This window comes from Neltuma alba, unplaced genomic scaffold (assembly GCF_004799145.2).
Source record: "Neltuma alba isolate B1F8T4 unplaced genomic scaffold, ASM479914v2 tig00012508_pilon, whole genome shotgun sequence".
Taxonomy (NCBI): Eukaryota; Viridiplantae; Streptophyta; class Magnoliopsida; order Fabales; family Fabaceae; genus Neltuma; species Neltuma alba.
The window spans coordinates 471,017-489,972 of NW_021636976.1; the positions used below are offsets into that span (position 1 = coordinate 471,017).

At 38.4% G+C, this 18,956-nt stretch overlaps 2 protein-coding genes across 4 annotated transcripts; one reads left to right on the plus strand and one right to left on the minus strand.

Moving 5' to 3' along the window:
• Positions 1-44: 44 nt before the first annotated feature.
• Positions 45-3,865, plus strand: LOC114727760 (ubiquitin-conjugating enzyme E2 5-like). 2 transcript variants are annotated; one of them, XM_028914482.1, is made up of 7 exons: positions 45-62; positions 174-306; positions 399-478; positions 1,587-1,701; positions 1,822-1,874; positions 1,984-2,112; positions 3,468-3,865. In XM_028914482.1, the coding sequence occupies exons 2-7, from the start codon at positions 263-265 to the stop codon at positions 3,599-3,601; spliced, it is 555 nt and encodes a 184-aa protein (XP_028770315.1). In that variant the 5' UTR covers positions 45-62; positions 174-262; the 3' UTR covers positions 3,602-3,865. The 2 variants fall into 2 exon arrangements, with proteins under 2 accessions (XP_028770315.1, XP_028770316.1); XM_028914483.1 differs by having other exon boundaries at positions 46-62; positions 180-306.
• A 947-nt stretch (positions 3,866-4,812) lies between these two features.
• LOC114727825 (ATP-dependent helicase BRM) lies at positions 4,813-18,008 on the minus strand. 2 transcript variants are annotated; one of them, XM_028914588.1, is made up of 14 exons: positions 17,424-18,008; positions 14,800-16,122; positions 13,305-14,636; positions 12,963-13,075; positions 12,630-12,717; positions 12,462-12,548; positions 12,236-12,328; positions 12,073-12,156; positions 11,784-11,987; positions 10,805-11,047; positions 9,173-10,732; positions 8,030-8,569; positions 7,041-7,292; positions 4,813-5,847 (listed from the first exon to the last, which is right to left on the minus strand). In XM_028914588.1, exons 1-14 carry the CDS (start codon positions 17,610-17,612, stop codon positions 5,224-5,226), a joined length of 6,732 nt encoding a protein of 2,243 aa, XP_028770421.1. In that variant the 5' UTR covers positions 17,613-18,008; the 3' UTR covers positions 4,813-5,223. The 2 variants fall into 2 exon arrangements, with proteins under 2 accessions (XP_028770421.1, XP_028770422.1); XM_028914589.1 differs by having other exon boundaries at positions 17,307-17,503.
• Between the last annotated feature and the right edge of the window lie 948 nt (positions 18,009-18,956).

The following is an 18,956-nucleotide window of genomic DNA, read 5'->3' on the forward strand; positions in this document are numbered from 1 at the left end:
GCTCCAAACAAAATGACGGAGAAAAGGCAAAGTGAATTGGAAGAATCTTGAAAGAAGAAATTGTAAGGCAAGGCATGTTATTTAATTATTATTTATTTATTATCTTTTTATCCCTCCAGTTTTTCCTTTCCTTTTCCCTTATTGCTAACTCAACCGGTTTTGCTTTCTCCAAGTTGCAGCACAGGTGTCTCCCACAATCCTCCCTTCTCTCTCCATCAGAGTTGCTAAGGAGAAAGAAGAGAAGAAAAATCCATAGGGGAAGATGTCTTCCCCAAGCAAGCGGCGAGAGATGGACTTGATGAAACTGTGAATCATCCATATTTTCTATTTATCCTCAATTTCGTTTTTTTGTCCTGCTTGTTCTGTACTTGATTTTGGTTTTTTTTCCCCCTCTTCAGGATGATGAGTGATTACAAGGTCGAGATGATTAACGATGGAATGCAAGAATTTTATGTGCATTTCCACGGACCCAGTGATAGTAAGTTTCCTTTGTCCTGCTTTGTTTCTCGTTTTAGTGCTTCACATGAAGTATTTGGCTAATTTATACGAAAATTGTCGCTTTAAAGTTCAATGGGTCTTCTTGCCCTCTTCTTTCTGATCTTATTTTGCTCTTGGATTATGTTTTCCCTTTTTTCTGAATTTAGCTATTTGACCATTTATAGATTTGGGTTTTCTAGATTTAGATTTGGGTGGCAGCAAGATGAGACGCCCATTCTTGTATACCCATTTTTCAGTCTATTGTATTTATTATATTGATTTCTCTCGGCATAGGATCCTATTGATTACTTTTGTAAGAAAATGATCATTTTAACCTGAAAAATAACTATTTGATCATAGAATCTTATTCCCACGCAGATCAGTCCTTGAGAAGTTTCACTTCCTGTTCGTTAGTATCCGTCAGTGAACAACTTTCAATCCTTGAGTAGCATGGATGTAACATTCCAAAAGTCAAATAGCTGATAATACATATTTCTCAAAGACAATTATTTATGGCCTCATTTTTTTGTAAAATATATCCTCATTTTTATTTGACAAAGAAACTAACACATATTGCTTCTGATTCTGAGTTCTCTTCTACATATTGTAGAGTTCTTTAGCCAAATGGTACTAACTTTTAGCCAAAGAGACTCAAAGGAGCTAGATTTTGGATGGACTTTCAAGTCATACCAAATCACCATGATTTGCCCTTTCCTTGTTGTTCTGTCCTGGTTCATAACATCAAATTAACCAAAGCGTTTAGCTTTTTTTTTGTTAGAGGAGACAGTGTTTCTCCTTTTCAATCTAGGAGCAAGATCCTAATTGCATCAGGTTTCTATATGAGTTAGTATGGAACCCCCTGATATAATGCAATCCATGTGACTAACCTCACCTGACAGGACAAAGCTTTGTTGTTGTAGTTGTATTCGGCTGCTAAATGATCCTTTGGAGAAGGGACTTATGCTTGGTGAAAATATGAAGGATACCTGTGGCTGTAACGCCCAAAAAGAATCGCTAGTTGTGTTTCCTGTTCAAATAGTTTTTGGTTTGTCTCAGTCATCTTCCTTTCTATTCAATCTCCATTTCATCCGTGTCATTATTTCTGGCAGGTCCTTATCATGGAGGTGTGTGGAAAGTAAGAGTTGAGCTGCCAGATGCGTATCCATATAGATCTCCTTCCATAGGCTTTGTCAATAAGATTTACCACCCAAATGTTGATGAGATGTAAGCATCCAGTATTTATATTCCTGGAACTGTGTTGAGTTATCTTCATTACGCATTAAGGTTTGAGGAGTGAACAAGTGCATACCTGAGCACATTGTAGTTATATGATGATAATTTCAGGTCAGGTTCGGTTTGTCTAGATGTTATTAATCAGACCTGGAGCCCTATGTTTGGTAATGATCTTCTCTAGGCCTTTTGAGAAAATGTGTGGTTTCTTTTCGGTTTTACATTTATTTTTTCTTTTCTGTTGATTGTCTTATGCACATATATGTTTTCTTCCAGATCTTGTTAATGTATTTGAGGTGTTTCTACCACAACTTCTTCTATATCCCAATCCATCAGACCCTTTAAATGGAGAAGCTGCAGCCTTAATGATGCGTGACAGAGCTACATATGAACAAAGGGTTAAAGGTTTTGATCCCATCTTTTCCTATTCTCTTTTCCCTTTTCATAATTCTTGATCTCATTCACCGTCTTCTTTTAATTTTGGGTATTATGGTTGGGGCCATTTCTTGGGCTTTGCCCCTTGATCACTTGTTTCTAATTGATCTGCGCAACCATTGGCCAATATTGCAAACTTGCTTCTGCTTATTCCAGTTGTACTCAAGACTACCTTCTGTACATCTTCTCTTTCTTCATTTTTTTCCTTGTAATATCTATTATTAAAGTCTAAACCAAGAGAGATCCATGTTGCTTTTTGACCTCAGGGTTGTAGATGTAGAGTTCTATAATCTCTTTGCAAATTGCAAAATATGTGTTCATCCACGCGCATACACAACACTTTTGGTTATCGTGTAATTAACAAAAGTACTGTTACTTCTCTTCTATTTCCTGGCATTATGGATTATGGATCTCAATTTCTCAAGTTCTTATCCGCCAATAGAACTAATTCTACCACCATCTGCTATTACTAGGCAGCAACTTTCTTCAATGGTGCCACCATCCCACCATGACCTAAAATACCAGTGAGATGTATAAACTTGTGTAGGAGTAGGAGTTTACTGTCAGATGAATTTCTTGTGCCTCATAAAACCATGGGGAGGCTTTTTATAGGAAAAGGCGTATTGATTGCATATTTTTTTCCTTAAGAAAAGTTATAGTATGGAATTTTTAAGAGTTTGGTCATGAGCTGATATATCGGACGCTGGTTCAAGGATAATTGTCAATAACAGGTTACGATGTACCAATAACTATAGGATCTACACGAAACTTCTTTGTTTTTTTGGGAAAAAAAAGGCATTCAAACCTTCGGAGATTAACTCAGTTAAAATTGGTTTAGCTTGCTTTATACACATACTAACAGACGTGTGCAAGCTAAACCAAACTTCTTGGAGTTTATTTCTGAAGGTTTGTATGCTTAGTTTGTTATAAAACCTACTAGTTGTGGTATATGATAACCTGTTATGGAAGATCGCGCATGCACCAGTGTTAAAATAATACATTACCAGCGGTAACTCATGGTGCCTTTTTGGAGATGGCATAATGTGAAGGATGAATGCAGTCTGGTCTTGAAGTTTGTCACATGCTCTAGTTAAGCTTTGACTGTTCTGAGACCCAGTTGCTGTATATTCTCTGATATGTATTTCAGAAAGGAGAAGACATGGCTTTATTTTTGTTATCAAATTCTTCGATGAGATTCCCCCCCCCCCCACAAGAGTTAATACTAATCGCTATTTTATTTTATTTTATTTTATTTTATGAGAACTTTATCAAGCTTTCTTCTTGCAGACCATAAGTTCTTAATTTGACATTGATTAATTGTTCAGAGTACTGTGAGAAGCATGCCAAGCCTGAAGACATCGGAACTGCCACAGAAAATACATCCAGTGATGAAGAGCTAAGTGAAGATGAGTATGATTCAGGTGATGATGACCAGGTAGCCGGTGAAGCAGATCCCTGACCAAATATCTTCCTACGTGTTCCTGATCAGTCTCTTTATTTAATCTGTAAATGATGTTGTCCTGCTTTTTATTCACGTCATTACATGAAGTAGAATATAACGAACCTGGTCATTGGTTGGGGAAAAATTCCTCTACCTATTGTTAGATATTCCAGTCACTGTAAATAATGTATAACTGAAGTAGTCTTATTTCTCCTTGTGACTGTTTCAAATCCATTGCTTGTGCAATTGATCCTGGTTTGATGGCAGGAATTATTTCTAGAATTCGTATTGAACGAAAAACTATTGATAATCTTATATGCTAAAATATACTGTTTTTTAATTTTGATCAATGTTTTAATTCGGTTTGTAACTTGAACAAGAATATTTAGTTTTTTTAACCCTAAAATCATTTTTAAAAAAAAATGATGATATGGAGATTTTAAATGTTAAAACATTCTTAAATGTTAATATATTAAGTTTAATTTTTCAAAACTAGTGATTATTATTTTTATTTTTTTAAAAAAAGGCATCATTTTATATTAGCAATTTTAGAGTTAAAAGATTAAAAATATACTTTTCAAAGTTAAGAGACCAAATTAAAGTCTTATATATTGGATCTTAAAATTCACTATACTTTAAAAATTTATTTAAGTTCCAAAGAGGTAAAGTACTTTTTTTTTCTTCGTTCATCGAGAAATGTATTTTGATTAATAAAACTACTTCCGTGTAACTGTACATAGTCAAGACATTAGCTTCCTGCACTTTCAAAAATTGAGTGGCTTGAAGAGTAATAATTGGCACCCGTTATTCACTTCATCTCCACGCTTGTATTGCTTACCAAATGATTATGCATTCTTACCATGTGTGATCTTCAAAGGAGTACATTTTTTATCTTCTCCAATATGTGTAGATCGCCATACATCCTGTATTTTCCGCATGTTTCCTGTCTGGCTGTTGCTGATATAGTACATGTTCCTGTAAGTATTTCATAGTAGCTTAAACTATTTCTCAGAAGTTCAGGGTGAAATTAATATCTGGTTCGATCAATTTCACGAGATTAACAGGCTTAGCCAATCTCGTACAGCAACCCCAAAAAAAAAAAAAAAAAACGACAGAGCTCCCGCGATCTTCGTGGTCCTTGCTAAAGCAATTTTTCTTCCTTCCGGGTTGGCCAATACTTCCTAAGCAAGTTTACAGCCTACAAATTGCAATCAAACCAAAGCTGCAGCTTGCCAAAAATCCAAGCCTCTTACTCCATGTGATTCATTTTTCCTCTGGCTTACACGCAAGTGAAGAGGTTCATTCCATACTTAATTCCCATAATAAATAATTTGGTAGGGAACTAGTGAATAAAGCTTTTACTTACATTGGCGGATGCCTTTGACTATCACGAAGCAACGAGTTAACTATACATGATTTTCACCTATCTATAAGGAACACAACTGCCTCAAAACGCAGATACCCGGATACAAAAAATTGGAGAACCATTGATATTTAAAGCAATGAGGTATCATGAATGACAATGGTGGAGGACCTAAAAATCTATATTAACAGTATGGGCTAAACTCTATTTTTAAGCTAACAAATTCTTCCTCAATCTAACAGCATCCTTTTTCCATAATGTGAATCCCTCGAGAAATCTACAGATGACTTGGTCTTCTCTTCCCAGAATCTGACCTTAACCGCTTTACCGGATTTGCCCAGCCAACTGACCCACCAGGGCCATTAGGTTGCTGAGATGGCTGGCCAATCGCCAGTCTTGCATCCTTTGGGACTGAACCAAGCCTTGGACTTCTTGCAGCAGGGACCATACTGGGTGGTGAGACCGGGCCAACTGACCCAGTCCTAGACTTCACCAATGATTTGTCCCTGTCATTTCTTCTCTTCTTGCATACAACCAGTTCACCTGGATGAGTAAGCAGTGGAGAATCATCCTGCTGAAGTTCCCGGATGTTGCCACCTCCATTTCCAGATTTTGATTCCTTCTGTGGAATGTGAACTCTGATCCTGGTGTTTTCCCCACTTGAAGCAGATCCACGTTGCAGGTGCTTCTGTGAAGGGCTTGCATCAGTTTCCACCTCGCTTATCGTCCTGTGCCTCTTGGTTTGGGTACCAGCCATTTGCCTGGGAGATGTTACAGCACCGACTGATATTTGACCCGAGAAAGGAAGTGCATTTCTTGCTTCTCGAAAATCCGTATCAGGAAAAGCAATTTTCAAGATATCAAAAAAGAGATCATGAACCTTCTTTGCTTCAGATCTTACCTGTAAATAATGATATATCCATGAGAACTCAACACTTCCAAAAGAGTTTGATATAGAGATAATATGTCGTTCAACTGGCAAAAGGATCAACAGGTCATATAAAAATTTTGAATCACCGATGTACTTACAGGTTACAAAATCCATACAGCCAAATACAACCTCACAAGAGTCAAAAACAAAAGCCAGTATACTATTGAACTCAACCAACATTGATGCTAATCTTTCTCAAAAATCATTAGTCTAATGTAAGTCGTACATGTAAATGCATCTTCAATTATGATGGGTAAGTTAAATGATGATGATGATACAAGCACTGTGCACCAAAATCTACGCAAGAACTGGATGCATCAATGAGTTTCTCTATCAATAAGCAATCTCTGGCAAATGAAATAGAAATTGATACCAGCTAGGACCATAAGGAGAAAGATGGATTACCAAGAATAGTCACAAGAGTAGTTTGCATTCACCACCAGAGTTTTTGAGCAAACCTAGCTTGCTCTAGTCTCAGGTTTCAATTCAAAAGTTATAAAATCACCACTCAGCCCCACTAGTTTTACTGAGTATACACCTTAACTAACCTTTTAGTGGTTTGCACCAGATTGAACTAGGCCGTAAGAGTTTTCTAGAAAAAAAGCATAGGTTTGTAAGCTCTCTAAACAGTTGGCAGGGGGAAAAAAAAAAGCTCCCTTGGCAAATAGGTTTAAACTGTGAGTAGAAAGGTATATTTAAGGTTTAAAAAAGCACAAGGGAAGCTAATGTTTTATTCCCAATCTAATTAAAGTACATTCCACTACAAGGTGTGATTGCTGTCCTTCAAGCCCAAGGGCTTTTGCACGAGGTGCTTATAGAAGATATAAATAAAATCATCCATGATCATTCACCTAACAGTTAAAGCTTCGGTTTTTGGGATGAAGTGATCCTTGAAACATGCTGAAACAACAGAACATGGTGGTCACTGACATACAGACATTTAATAATTCTTTGGGTTGATTTTGCACTTATGAACAATCAGTGATTTGAGTGTTTACCTAGGATCATTGCATAATTACCGGCACAGTTTTTTTAACATATAGTAAGAAATAAAGCCTCAGAGATGAATGTTCGCCAGAAATATCCAGGACGCAAATTCAACAAGCTAGTGCATTTTTCCCCGATATCCATATCACAAAGACAATGACACAGGAAGTTCTCACCTCGTGTGAAAACCCATAAAAATGCATTGCATTCTTCAGCATGAACTGCACATCAAACACAAGCTCCATCACACCACTATACTCCAATCTATCGATTCGCTGGTCAATCTTCCGCAAATCCAACAGACTATTCCCAGATCCACCTGTGTACCCAGAATTTTCAACCCTCTTCCATAAATCTTTTAGCAAAGGTACAATTTGATGACCTTCCTTGTCTATTCTCCTTTGGAGCTTGCTAATTACATTCTTGCACTGCAAGTAAAGAAGTTTTTTGAGTTCAAATAGTTACAGTGCATAATCAGGCAGACAATAGTTACAGTTCAAATAGTTACAGTACACAACGACCTTCGTGTTAGCTGGACTTATCCTTTGGGCATCTTATAAATGTACCAGGATCGTTGAATTAGACAATTAAAGTTAAATATGGCATGATTTCTCTACTTAAGACAGCGATGTCACAGGAAGACTGTGCAATGAGAGATTCATCGAACATGACAAGCCATCACATTACTATCACTACCCAGAAGCCCTTCCACCACACCACCCATGATAAGAGAAAAAGGAATTGAGTATCAATTCCAGCATGACCTGCAGCCTCAATTAAGTGCCCTCCCTCATTTAGCCAATTTTGATTAACAAGCTTGAATTAACTCACCAAAACCACTTCATCACTTGCACATTTCCCCGACCAAGTTCAACAGGAGAAGTGAGGATAGTTTCATATAGGCAACAGTTGTCTTAGTTATAGTTGCAAAAGGACAACGGCCATATTTCCAGGATTGCAGTCCATACGAAGAAAACCTAATGTGCATCATCAGATACCTAAGTACTCTTCATGTCTCGTAATATTATTATATATATCAAATTTGGAGAAATCAATAATGGTTTTTGATTAACATTCCTTCTGACCCACACTAAGAACTATTCATTCTAGGAAAACACAAGACCGGAAAATATAGAAAAGATGAAGATCACCACACAAGACATACCCTTCTTTGGATGATTTCAGGCATTTTAGAGGATAAGGCCAAAGACCCACTAGAGTTGATAGGCTTCCCCTCCCAACTTTCTCTCGAGTGTCCACCATCCTCAGAAGTAGAAATGCAGTTCAATCGACTGGACTTAGGTGAGCCCTGAAATTTGGAGGCAGTAGCTACTCTCCTTGAAGGTAAATTTCTCTTTACTTTCAAGGATGACTCATTCTGATCATGCCTGCTGGCATTGGATCCTCCAAATGACTTTTCTTCAGGATCCGTCCTTGCTTGCGCTTGATATCTATGGTCTGCATGAACAGACAAAAGAGATGATTCTCCACGGTGAAGAGATCCCACCTCACCACCAAACTTTTCCTCAGGCCTCTCCAGGGCATGACGAGGCCGAACACGAAGACTACGTTTACGTTTAATCTTAGGTTGCAAAACTTGTTCATCTTCACCTTCATCACGATCATGAATCCAACTCCCAGATTGTTGATTATCCATGTGAGAATCACCAGATACAGCAATTTCTCCCTCCTCTAACTCATCAGTCTGGGAAAATGGCCACATCATCATTAGAGCTAAGGACGTTCAAAATTAAACCAAACGATACCAATTGAACTTATCAAAAAAAATTTTAAAAAAATCACGACAATCGGTTTCAAGAACGTCAAAACATATTTAATTGATTCAGTTGTTGGTTTGGCTTCAACAGATCCATAAAAATCGAACCAATTATAACATCTCTCTTTGGGGACAGCTGAAGAATGAATTAGGCCAACAATGAATTAGACTATTTTCCCGACACATTGTTGAGATTGAACCCAAAAAAAAATAGCACAAGAGTCCAACTAACTTGTTTGAAAAAGGATAACAAATGTCTGAAAAAAATTATAACAAAAAAATACCAAGATGTGAAAAATACAAAAATCACTTCAAGAAATTTGAAGCAAATCAGAACTAAACTGGACAAAATCAACCTAAACCAAAATCTGATGAAGTCCTACATTTTGCAAAACCAATAAGGTCAGTTCAGTTCAGTCCTAGTCCAGAACAAAATCAAACCTCTCAAACCCTAATCTGAACAAGTTGAAAACAGCCAAATACTCAAAACAAAAGATTAAGAAAATAAAAATAAGAAGTAAAGACACATACAATCCTTTTTGAAAGGGAACTTGGCCTGGCATCCAAAGCAGAGAGGGAACCAAACTTCTGCGAGGAAACTGAAGGAGATACTGTCTGTGTCAACCTTTGACTGTCTGAGGACGTGCCTGGGGATCCAGATCCTTCGGCTGTAAGATTGTTTCTAACATTCTCTGTTGTAGATGGAGGAAATTCATATCGAACATCACAAATTGGACCATCTTCCAATTGATCCTTACCATTGGGTTGAGCTCCATCTGCCACGCTCAGTCCATCATCTTCAAATTCTCCAATCTCCCCTTCATCTTCATGGGCTGAAGATTCATTTCTTTCATCAGAACTTGCTTCAGAGAATTCTTCATTTTCATCGTCTAACTCTTTATAATTAAGATTCTTCTTTCCCTTGGGTCGTCCCCTTCTCCTTTCAGATCCCATTTCACTGGATTCCACGCCAACATCACCACCCAATAGAGTATTCTTTGATGGTCTTCTTGATAAAGCAGCAATAGTGGCATTTACTTCTCTTGTACTTACTCGAAGCCACTTAGGCACCTGATCATAACTTGTCATCTCTTGAATCCAATCCAATTCCTCATCCATCTGATCAAACAATTCAAGCTCCTCCTCACTCCTAGCAATCATGCGATTTACCTCCTGTAGCGAGGGAACATCATGGAGAGTCTCCTGATACCTCTCTTCATCATGTAATAATGTCTCCAAAGTCAAGCGTCTCTCTTCATGTGTTGTTCTTTGGTCAAAACGTCCAGCATTAATGACCTCATCGGCCATATCAATCTTATACTGTTGAATATTGTTCCTTATTAGGCTTTCAATGGATCCAATATAACGATCCTTACCTACAAGTTCTTCCTCCATATCAACAGTGCCTCCACTTCTCAGTTCATCCTCTTTTTGGTAGCTGGAGATTTTGTCTACAACAGCTTCCATGTAGATAACTTTGACTTCTCTTTTCTGCCCAATGCGATGAGCTCTAGCAACTGCCTGCTCCTCATTTTTGGGATTTGGGTCAGGATCATATATGACAACTGTGTCAGCAGACTGAAGGTTAAGGCCTCGCCCAGCAGCCCGAATGCTAAGCAAGAAGATGAAACAGTCTGAACCAGCACTGTTGAAATCCACTATAGCTGATTCACGATCTTCTAAACTTGTTGTTCCATCAATTCTTCTGTACACAAGCCGTCGCCATTGTAGGTACTCTTCTAAAATGTCTAAGAGTTTTGTCATAGTACTAAAGAGCAGAACTCGGTGTCCAGTCCTTTGAAGTTTTATAAGGATTCGATCCAAGATCCACAGTTTCCCACAAGATTTTACAAGAAAATCTTTGGACAAGTCACTGAAGAATGGGTAGTTAAGCAACGGATGATTGCAAGTTTTACGCAGCTCCATGCATCTGTTATTTAACGTTTTATATTGCTTTGCCTGGTAGACTGGATTCTTTTGAACCTTGTGTTTCTCATCCTCAGGATCAAGACGAAGGGTACCAGTGGATTTGACCCAGTCATAAATAGCACTCTGGATAGCTGACATTCTACATCGCAAAACTATAGAGACCTGCCAAGCAGCACTTATATTAGAAGCAAACCACCATATAAAAAGCAGAAGATCAAAGGGCCACAGTCTAACCTTTGCTGGCAGCATGCCTTCTACATCCTCAACACGACGCCTAAGCATGAAGGGCTCAAGAATCTGATGAAGTCGGTGGATAACTATAACTTTCTTTTCTGTCTCAAGCCAATCATCCTCTGCATTTTGACCAAGGCCTTCCTTTTGAAAAGGTTTTGAGAACCAATCATGAAATGCTTTCCGATTGTCAAAAACCTCAGGAAGGAGTAGGTTTAAAAGTGACCAAAGCTCCTTCAAATCATTCTGTGATGAAAATCACTGCTTTTTTCAGTTCATAAGCCATATTCATAATATTGTGCGACGTGTGTGTCTATATGATTTCTCAATCAAAATCTGCACGAAATTTGACATACAGAACATGTGCCTTAACACATGAAATGTTGTCTGATAGGAACTAGCTTCCTTTACTAGTATTATGCTTTATGTCTCATGTCTATCATGTGATCTTGTATTAGCCATCATAAGTGTCTTATGTCAGTTATTCTAAATTAGTGTCAGTTTAATGTCCTATGTCTGTTATTTTAATATAATGTCAGTTAACGTCAGTTTTATGTGTTTAGGAAAGAGCAGTTATTTGCAGTTACTCTATTAGGCTATAAACATTAGACATGTCTTTTATTTATGACATGGATGAATGAATGATTATACAGTTCCCTAACTTTCTCCTCTGTTTCCCTAGAACTAGATTCTGGTTCTAGTCTCTCCCTTTTCTCTCTCCCTTCCTTTCTTCTTTTCTCTCTATTTCTTTCATTCTTCTTCTCTCTTCTCTAGAATTACAGATTCTGGTTCTAGAGTTCTTATTCTTCTCTACTCTTTCTCTTCTCTCTCTTCCCCTTTTCCCCTATTTCTACTTCTATTTTCCAGATTCTAACATTGTCTCAACCAAGTTAGCCATGGATCACGGGGTACACAGTTAACAGCAATAAGTACAAACGCATGCATTTCTTCAGAACAATGCACGTGTCGAAGTAAAGCAGACCTGTAAGGGGGTTCCAGTCAAAAGTAGGCGTCTTTGACAACGATATCGATCAAGATCACGTGCTAGAACTGAATCCCTATCTTTCATCCTTTGTGCTTCATCAATTATGATATACTTCCAATCAATTTTTGAAAGCTTTGACCGGTCATACATGATGAACTCATAAGTTGTCACAAGGACATTAAATTTCAACGCACAAACCTCCTGTATGCATAACAGAAAAGGCAATTCCTAAATGAACATTAAAATACTCTTGACAGATTACCAAAATAAGCTGATACACACTCACTTGAGAAAATAATTTTGATCGTTGATCCTTCCCTCCAACATAAAAAATGCATGACACAGATGGCAACCAGTTATAAAACTCGCTCTGCACAATGAAAAACCTCCATGTTAAAGGACACAACAAGAAGAGAAAGGAACGTCCTAGAAAGAGAAGGGTATCTTACCTTCCAGTTAACCAAAACAGCATTCGGGACTATTATGAGATGTGGGCCATAATTTCCTTTGAATTCCATTAAATAGGCAATCAATGCCATAACCTAAAGAGAGAAGACATAGAAGATACAGAAAAGTAAAAGAATAAATATTGTGCAGTACTCTAAAAAATAAAAGTTACTTCGAAAGAATGTCTTGCATGAATATCACAAAGGCTCCAGCAATTAAAACACTAACCTGCACAGTTTTGCCAAGACCCATCTCATCTGCCAAAATTCCATTTAACTTGTTGTTATACAAAGAAAGCATCCATTGCAAGCCGACCTTAAACAATAGAAGCACGTCAAAATCTTAAATGACTCAAAAAGACACATAACAGTAATGTCATCAAATACAGCAACCTACAAGCTGATAATCTCTCAATGTTCCAGCCCGCAACATTGATGGTTGCCTTATGACCTTCTCATTCACAGCATGAGCAAGGCTGTAATATCTGTGAAGTGAGCAATAAAAGTAATTATCGAATGCATTATTCAACATAATCATTAAAAGAATCAAAAGGAATAAAGGAAATGAAGTCCAGTAAACATGAATGCATGTAGCATCAGATCATTGTAATTAACATATTTCCTCAAACACATTTCAAGTCCACAGATAGTAATAATATTACATCTTCCCTTGGTAGTGTTTTTATTCTCAGGCTAAAGAAACATTATTTATAACGGAAATCACACTCACTTGCTGACAGATGAACCATCTTTAGGAGCATTCATCTCTATAAAACGATTTCTAATCATCACTTCTTCTCCAGCACAAGCTGCTGCTGCTCTGACTTCTTCTTCAGAAAGACCCTTCAGTCAAACCCAAATAACCACAGTGGTAAACAAGTGATTCAAAGCGTCAAGCTTGCGGAGGAACATGTTTATTTTGTATGCACGGAAAAGAAACCAAAATCAACAATAAATTATATTGTAAAGAAAAATAGAGACATAAACATTTTTCTTAGACCATTGATATCTATTTTTATCTAACTTTTAGACTAAAAGAGTGGGGACAGAAGAAGGGATTGATAAAGCATGCCTGCAACCGGGCAGCAGCAGCAGCAGCTTTTCCTGCCTCCTCTACTTCCTGTTGATTCTTGGCAGCCGTTACCTTACTTCCCAGCTTATGAAGATACTCTTCTGTCTGCGTTAAGAAAGTTGAAACAACAGAGTATCTCTCAGCAGCATCACCCGCCATGCTAGTCTGCTGCTCCAGCAACATCTCCCTATATCTGTCAACATCATTATTTTTCAAGGCTTCCATCCTTTTATTCCTGTCATCATCTTTACGTTTCGAAAATTCCCTTAACATTCTCTCATGATATTTTGCCACCCCCCTGTTCCGAGCAGTCCGAGCATCACGTATTGCCCAGTGTGCCTCAAGAAGCTTCTTACGCCACTGAAATATAGATTTGAGTTGCTTCTCCCTTATAGCTCTCTGTGATGCCTGCACTTGCCTAGCCAGTTCTATACGCTGACGCTCACAGAGCCTAACAAACTTACGATATTGCCTGTCTGGCATTGCCATTATCTCTTGTTGCTGTTGATCAACCTCATCCCTTAAACGTGCCTGAAGACCTCTAAGATGAAGTTTTTTCTCTTCAATTTGTAACCTCAACACAAGATCTGGCTTCATTAGTTTCCTCTCTGAGTTGTTTGCTAGTAGATCTTCAATCTTCTTTAAATTCTCTGTCCTTTTCTTGCTAAGCACTTCCGTGCCTTCCTCAGCAAGAAGATCTCTGACATCATATGCCAATAACAAATTATTGTTGCTGCTTACCATCATCGATGACCCAAAGGAGTCATGTTTCCTAGTAAAGAAGGGGAAATCAAATAGAGGTCCATGATATTTTCTTGTAGATCCTATATCTTTTGGCTGCCCAACCATGCTTGTTTGTGAAGGGTTCTTATTTTGCATTGACTCAGAAGCAGAAGGCTGTGGTGCAATAGCCTTTCCCCTGTCTAACGGCAACTCATTCCTAACAGGATTTCTGTTAGTTTCACGTTCACTTTCCAGATCTGACTTAACAAAGCAACCAAATGGTTGTTGCTCTTCCTCTTGAGAAGATAGCATGGGAGCAGGATCCTTTGTCGCCACAGGTTTAGCTTGCATATGAACTGCTGAGACAGTGGATTTCTCATTTCTTGCAAAATTTTCCTGCTTTGAAGAACCCTGTCCACTAACTACAGGGACATTTTGCAAGTTCTTTGCTTCAGATTCTATGAGCCTTGAGTGCTCTGGCATGATGTTTCCAGCAGACTTATCTTGATTCTGCCATCCGGAAGGATGGATTGGCTGCTGCAATTGCGGCTCAAGAGGTGATGGTACAATAGACTGAAGAAGTTCTTGGGGAAGGTTACCCTCTCCTTTCTATCAACAAACAGGAAAAGAATGTCAGCGAGAACAATATACACTAAGAATACATCTATAACATTTTGACTAGTACTACCATAACAAAGGCACACATAAAGCAGGCAAACTGAGATATATACAAACAGAAGCCCACAGAATGAAAAAGGTAGCTGAGTTGCACCTTGAGCCGCCTAAATGCCAGTATTTGTGCTTTAAGAACATGCAGCTGTTGTTTGGTAAATCCATGTCGTTGTTGAGGCGTCTGAGATGGTGCCCCTCGGGATTTCACATGATTTCCTGAGCTCCCTTCATTTGTACTACCTGATGCCTGAGGAGATGATTGGTTTAACTTCCTTATATGCTGCATTTGTGGAGGTTCTGAACCAGATAAAGTACTTTTTGCATTCAAATGATGATCTGAACCCAAACTCATGCTGGTAGAAGACTGTTGGGGTGGTGCAGAAGGCATTCCACTTCCAACTAAAGCAGGTTGCCTTATGGATGCTTGAGACTCTCTGCCATGATTATTAAATTGCTGCACTGCCGTGTCACTGGAATGGCTAGCTGTAACAGCATTAGTTGGTGGACCAAAATGGTTGGAAGGAATTTGCCTGGCTTTTGCAGGACCAGACAGCCCAGATGCATCACTTGATGAATTAGCATGTGCTGAGCTATCACTTGCACCTGCTGGAGATGTAACCTGCTGCTTTGAAACAGGTACAAGTGATGACTGAGCACCAATGCTGCTCTCATTTGCTTTGTGTTGAGAAACCATCCTCGACTGCATCATAGGAAAGAGCTGCGCCATTAAGTTAGCATTTGCAGGATGTGATAGATCAACATTACGCTCACGTGCCCATGCCTGCATAGCCTGTAATTGAGCAGACACTGCAATCTGGTTGTTCATGACATTTTGGATGCCCTGCCGAGCATTGGGTGTTTGTACAGGTCTTATCATATTTCCAGGCATTAATTGTGCTGCGGCCGGTCCCTGGGTTGAAGGCTTTCCCTCACTTTTTAGATCAGGGGCTAACTGCTGTCCCTGCTCTATCTTCCTTTCCCCATGAGAAAATTGTTCAGATACATTCCTGGAGGTAGATCCTTGAGCTTGATTTACTGCCTGCATAGACATAAGCTCCTGCATTTTCAAATTTCCCATACGCATTTCTTGATCCTTCACAGATGAAGACCCTAACATCCCTATTTTATTTTGCTGCTGAGACTGGCTTGCCAAAGCAGACTTTTGTTGGGCAGCCTGGAGTGCATATTGAAGGTATGCTTGATGAACAGGATTTAGCATTTGCTGCTCAATGTTTTGAACCTTGAGTTGGGCCTCTTGGCTGGGACCCTGTTGGGTTAATTCATTGAACTTCCGAGATTGTTGCAACTGCATGGGACTGGGAGATGAAAAATTGTTACCCCCAAATGCCCCGTGAAGGGCTGCTTGATATGCTAAAAAGGATTCATTCCCTTCAGGTTTTCGAAGTAATTGCTGTTGCAATGACTGCATAGAGCAGAAACATCAACGATTTAGCGGAAGGTTCCACAAAAAGCAAAACAAAAATGAACAGTCCCCACAACATTTTTAATGGTAGTAAAATCCTAAAGCAATTTTCAATGCGTAATTGGATAAGGTTCCATATATCTGAGCTTTCAAATATAAAATGGTGGCAAACTAGCGAATTGCATAAGGAAATAGCAAAAACTCTAAAGACAGATTCTTACGCATCTTTGCCATACCACATGCATTAAAATACGCATGAACACAACATTTTGAAAAAGAGAAAACAATACTGATGATGATTTTCTCACCTAGATTTTGAACTAGAACGATACTATAAAGCAAATAAGAAACCCCAGGAACAGTTAAACCTAAATTTGACAGTAGGCTAAACTAGATGCGAAACACTTCTAGCAAATCGCATTTCAGGTTTGCCTGGTTGAAGCTCATTAGTGCGTCTAAATATTGACAAGGACACCAGGGAGGGGAATAAAACAAACGTAGATAACGCCTATTGTTGGGTTGGGGAGGGGGGGGATATCATAAACTGAAACAAGAACCTAAACTCGCATTCACGCTGTTGTTTTGAAATCTTCATTAATGTATGGAAGAAAACTCCAAAAGAGATTGGGGAAAAGCATGACGAATATTTGTAATCAACTAAAAGTTTACATCAAGTTTATCAATAAGTCCAAACGCTAACAATGACGCCTGGAGAAAAAGATCAAGGGAAGATAGTTGTAACCAAAACAGCAACGTCCATGTTCATGTGATTGATGTTTGAATCCTCATCAATCAATATTTAAAGACAATTTCCAGGAGGATTGCAGAAAAAGTAATAGCACATGTAGAAGATTATAGTAGACAATAACTAGAATCACAGACGAACCAAGAGCAAATGAAAGACTAACAAGAAAATAAAACAAAACAAAAGACTGTAGCAGATTTTATGTTACTATGATATAATATAACTGACATCATTTATCACTCAATTGCAGCCGGGCTCCAGGTTGAGTGCAGCTATCGCTTTCCGTATTCTATTAAATTAACAGCTTTGTCTAATTTGACCAATTTGTTCAAATTATTCGTAGACAAGACCAACTAACTAACTAGACGTTTTAAGGTAACTACATCCCAGTACATGTATTTAATGCAAATGTTCACTAAAAACCAATTTCAAAACCCACCAGGTGCCACAATCAAACCCCATAAGAAGCACAACAAGGCTCCACCTTCCAACACTTCTCAGAGTACATGTTCTACCAAATTACCATAGACATTCAGCTGAACCCATAAATCCACACCTGCCTAGAACCTATCTGGTGCTGTGGTTGTTGATGTTGTTGCTGTTGCTGCAACGAGTCCAGCCCCAAATGCGACGTTGACACTGCCGACGATGAAGAAGATGGTGATGCGGCTGACGATGTAGATGTCGCCCGCCCAGCCGGCCCCACCCCTGGGTTCCGGGCGGGCCCACCCCCAGCCGATTGCATGCACTTAGGCCAGAATTCAATAGGATACGTATCCAAATCCCAAAATACGAATCCGTCACACCAAATTCGCTTTTTTTAAAATTAAAAAATAAACGAAAATCTCAAATCCCTCCAAATATCCAAGAAAACTCCACTTTGTCCCTCCGATCCGAACGTTCAAAAAACCATCGTCCCATCCCCCCCCCCTACAGTCTCCCTCTGCAGTTGCAGCTGCCACCAATTTTCTCTCTCTAAAAGCCGCAACTTTCGGAACACTGAACGATAGATCTCCTGGAGCAAGGGCCACAGAGAAGCGAACTTAACGGAATCGGTGATGCCACTATGCAGGTCGCACGCGATTTTGCAATTTCCATACAAGCCCTAAGATATTTTCTTTAAATTAAAATTTTTCCCCTTTAAAATTGGAGTGAAATTTCTTCTCAGGTTTGGTAAAGAAGGCTTCTATAATGCCTTTACGACTAGAACAGCCATGTGGGGTCCAGGCACTCGCCACCGTTTCGAACTTGGAACTTTACGAAAGGCATCGATATGTAACGCCCTTAGTTTTTAACACAATTACTGAAGAACCCTCCTCCCCGTAATTGCCCATGGTACAGTGTTGCACACTGCAGAACATCATTTCCAGGATTTCATTTGGAGCCTCTGAAATTTCACTGTACTTTTTGTAGGAATAATAAAATGAAATTTGAAAAGACAATAATAGCCTTGCAAGGAAAAAAAGCAAAAAAAGCAAGTTTACTAATAGAATACAATAATTTATAATTAAGATAAGAGAATTCACAAGATAAATAAAACTGTTTACAATTAGAATAAAAGTAATAATTTATTTTACCCACAAAATTTAATTTAATTTTTATTTTTTGAGTGCAGTGAAATTTTAGAATATATTAAAAGTTATTTTAAATTATGTTGCTTCTATGAGCGTTTTCTAAAATTCTCCCAGATGTGGGATAAAAAAAAAAAAAACTAGGTTCACTCTGTTTTTTGCATACAGTTTCATCTACTGTCCAGAGAAATCGTTAGCAAATCAATATTAAAATGGCTATTTTCATCATGCAATTGCTGCCTCTCCGGATGATGGACAGGATCCTGATGATCTTGGCATGGTTGGCGCTGGGTAAGATGGAGAAGTACAGTCTTGAAGGCCATTCATGGTCCCAAATATGAGGAAAAAAATCCATGATAATTTTAAAAAGTCAATACATATTTATTATATTTTATTAATTTAATTTATTTTTTTAATTAGTTATCTGACTCTTATATTAATGATCAGAAAATAATATAAATAACTCACCCTTAAAATAAATAATTTTAGAAGGAAATAGAAACTTTTCCTGTGCATTG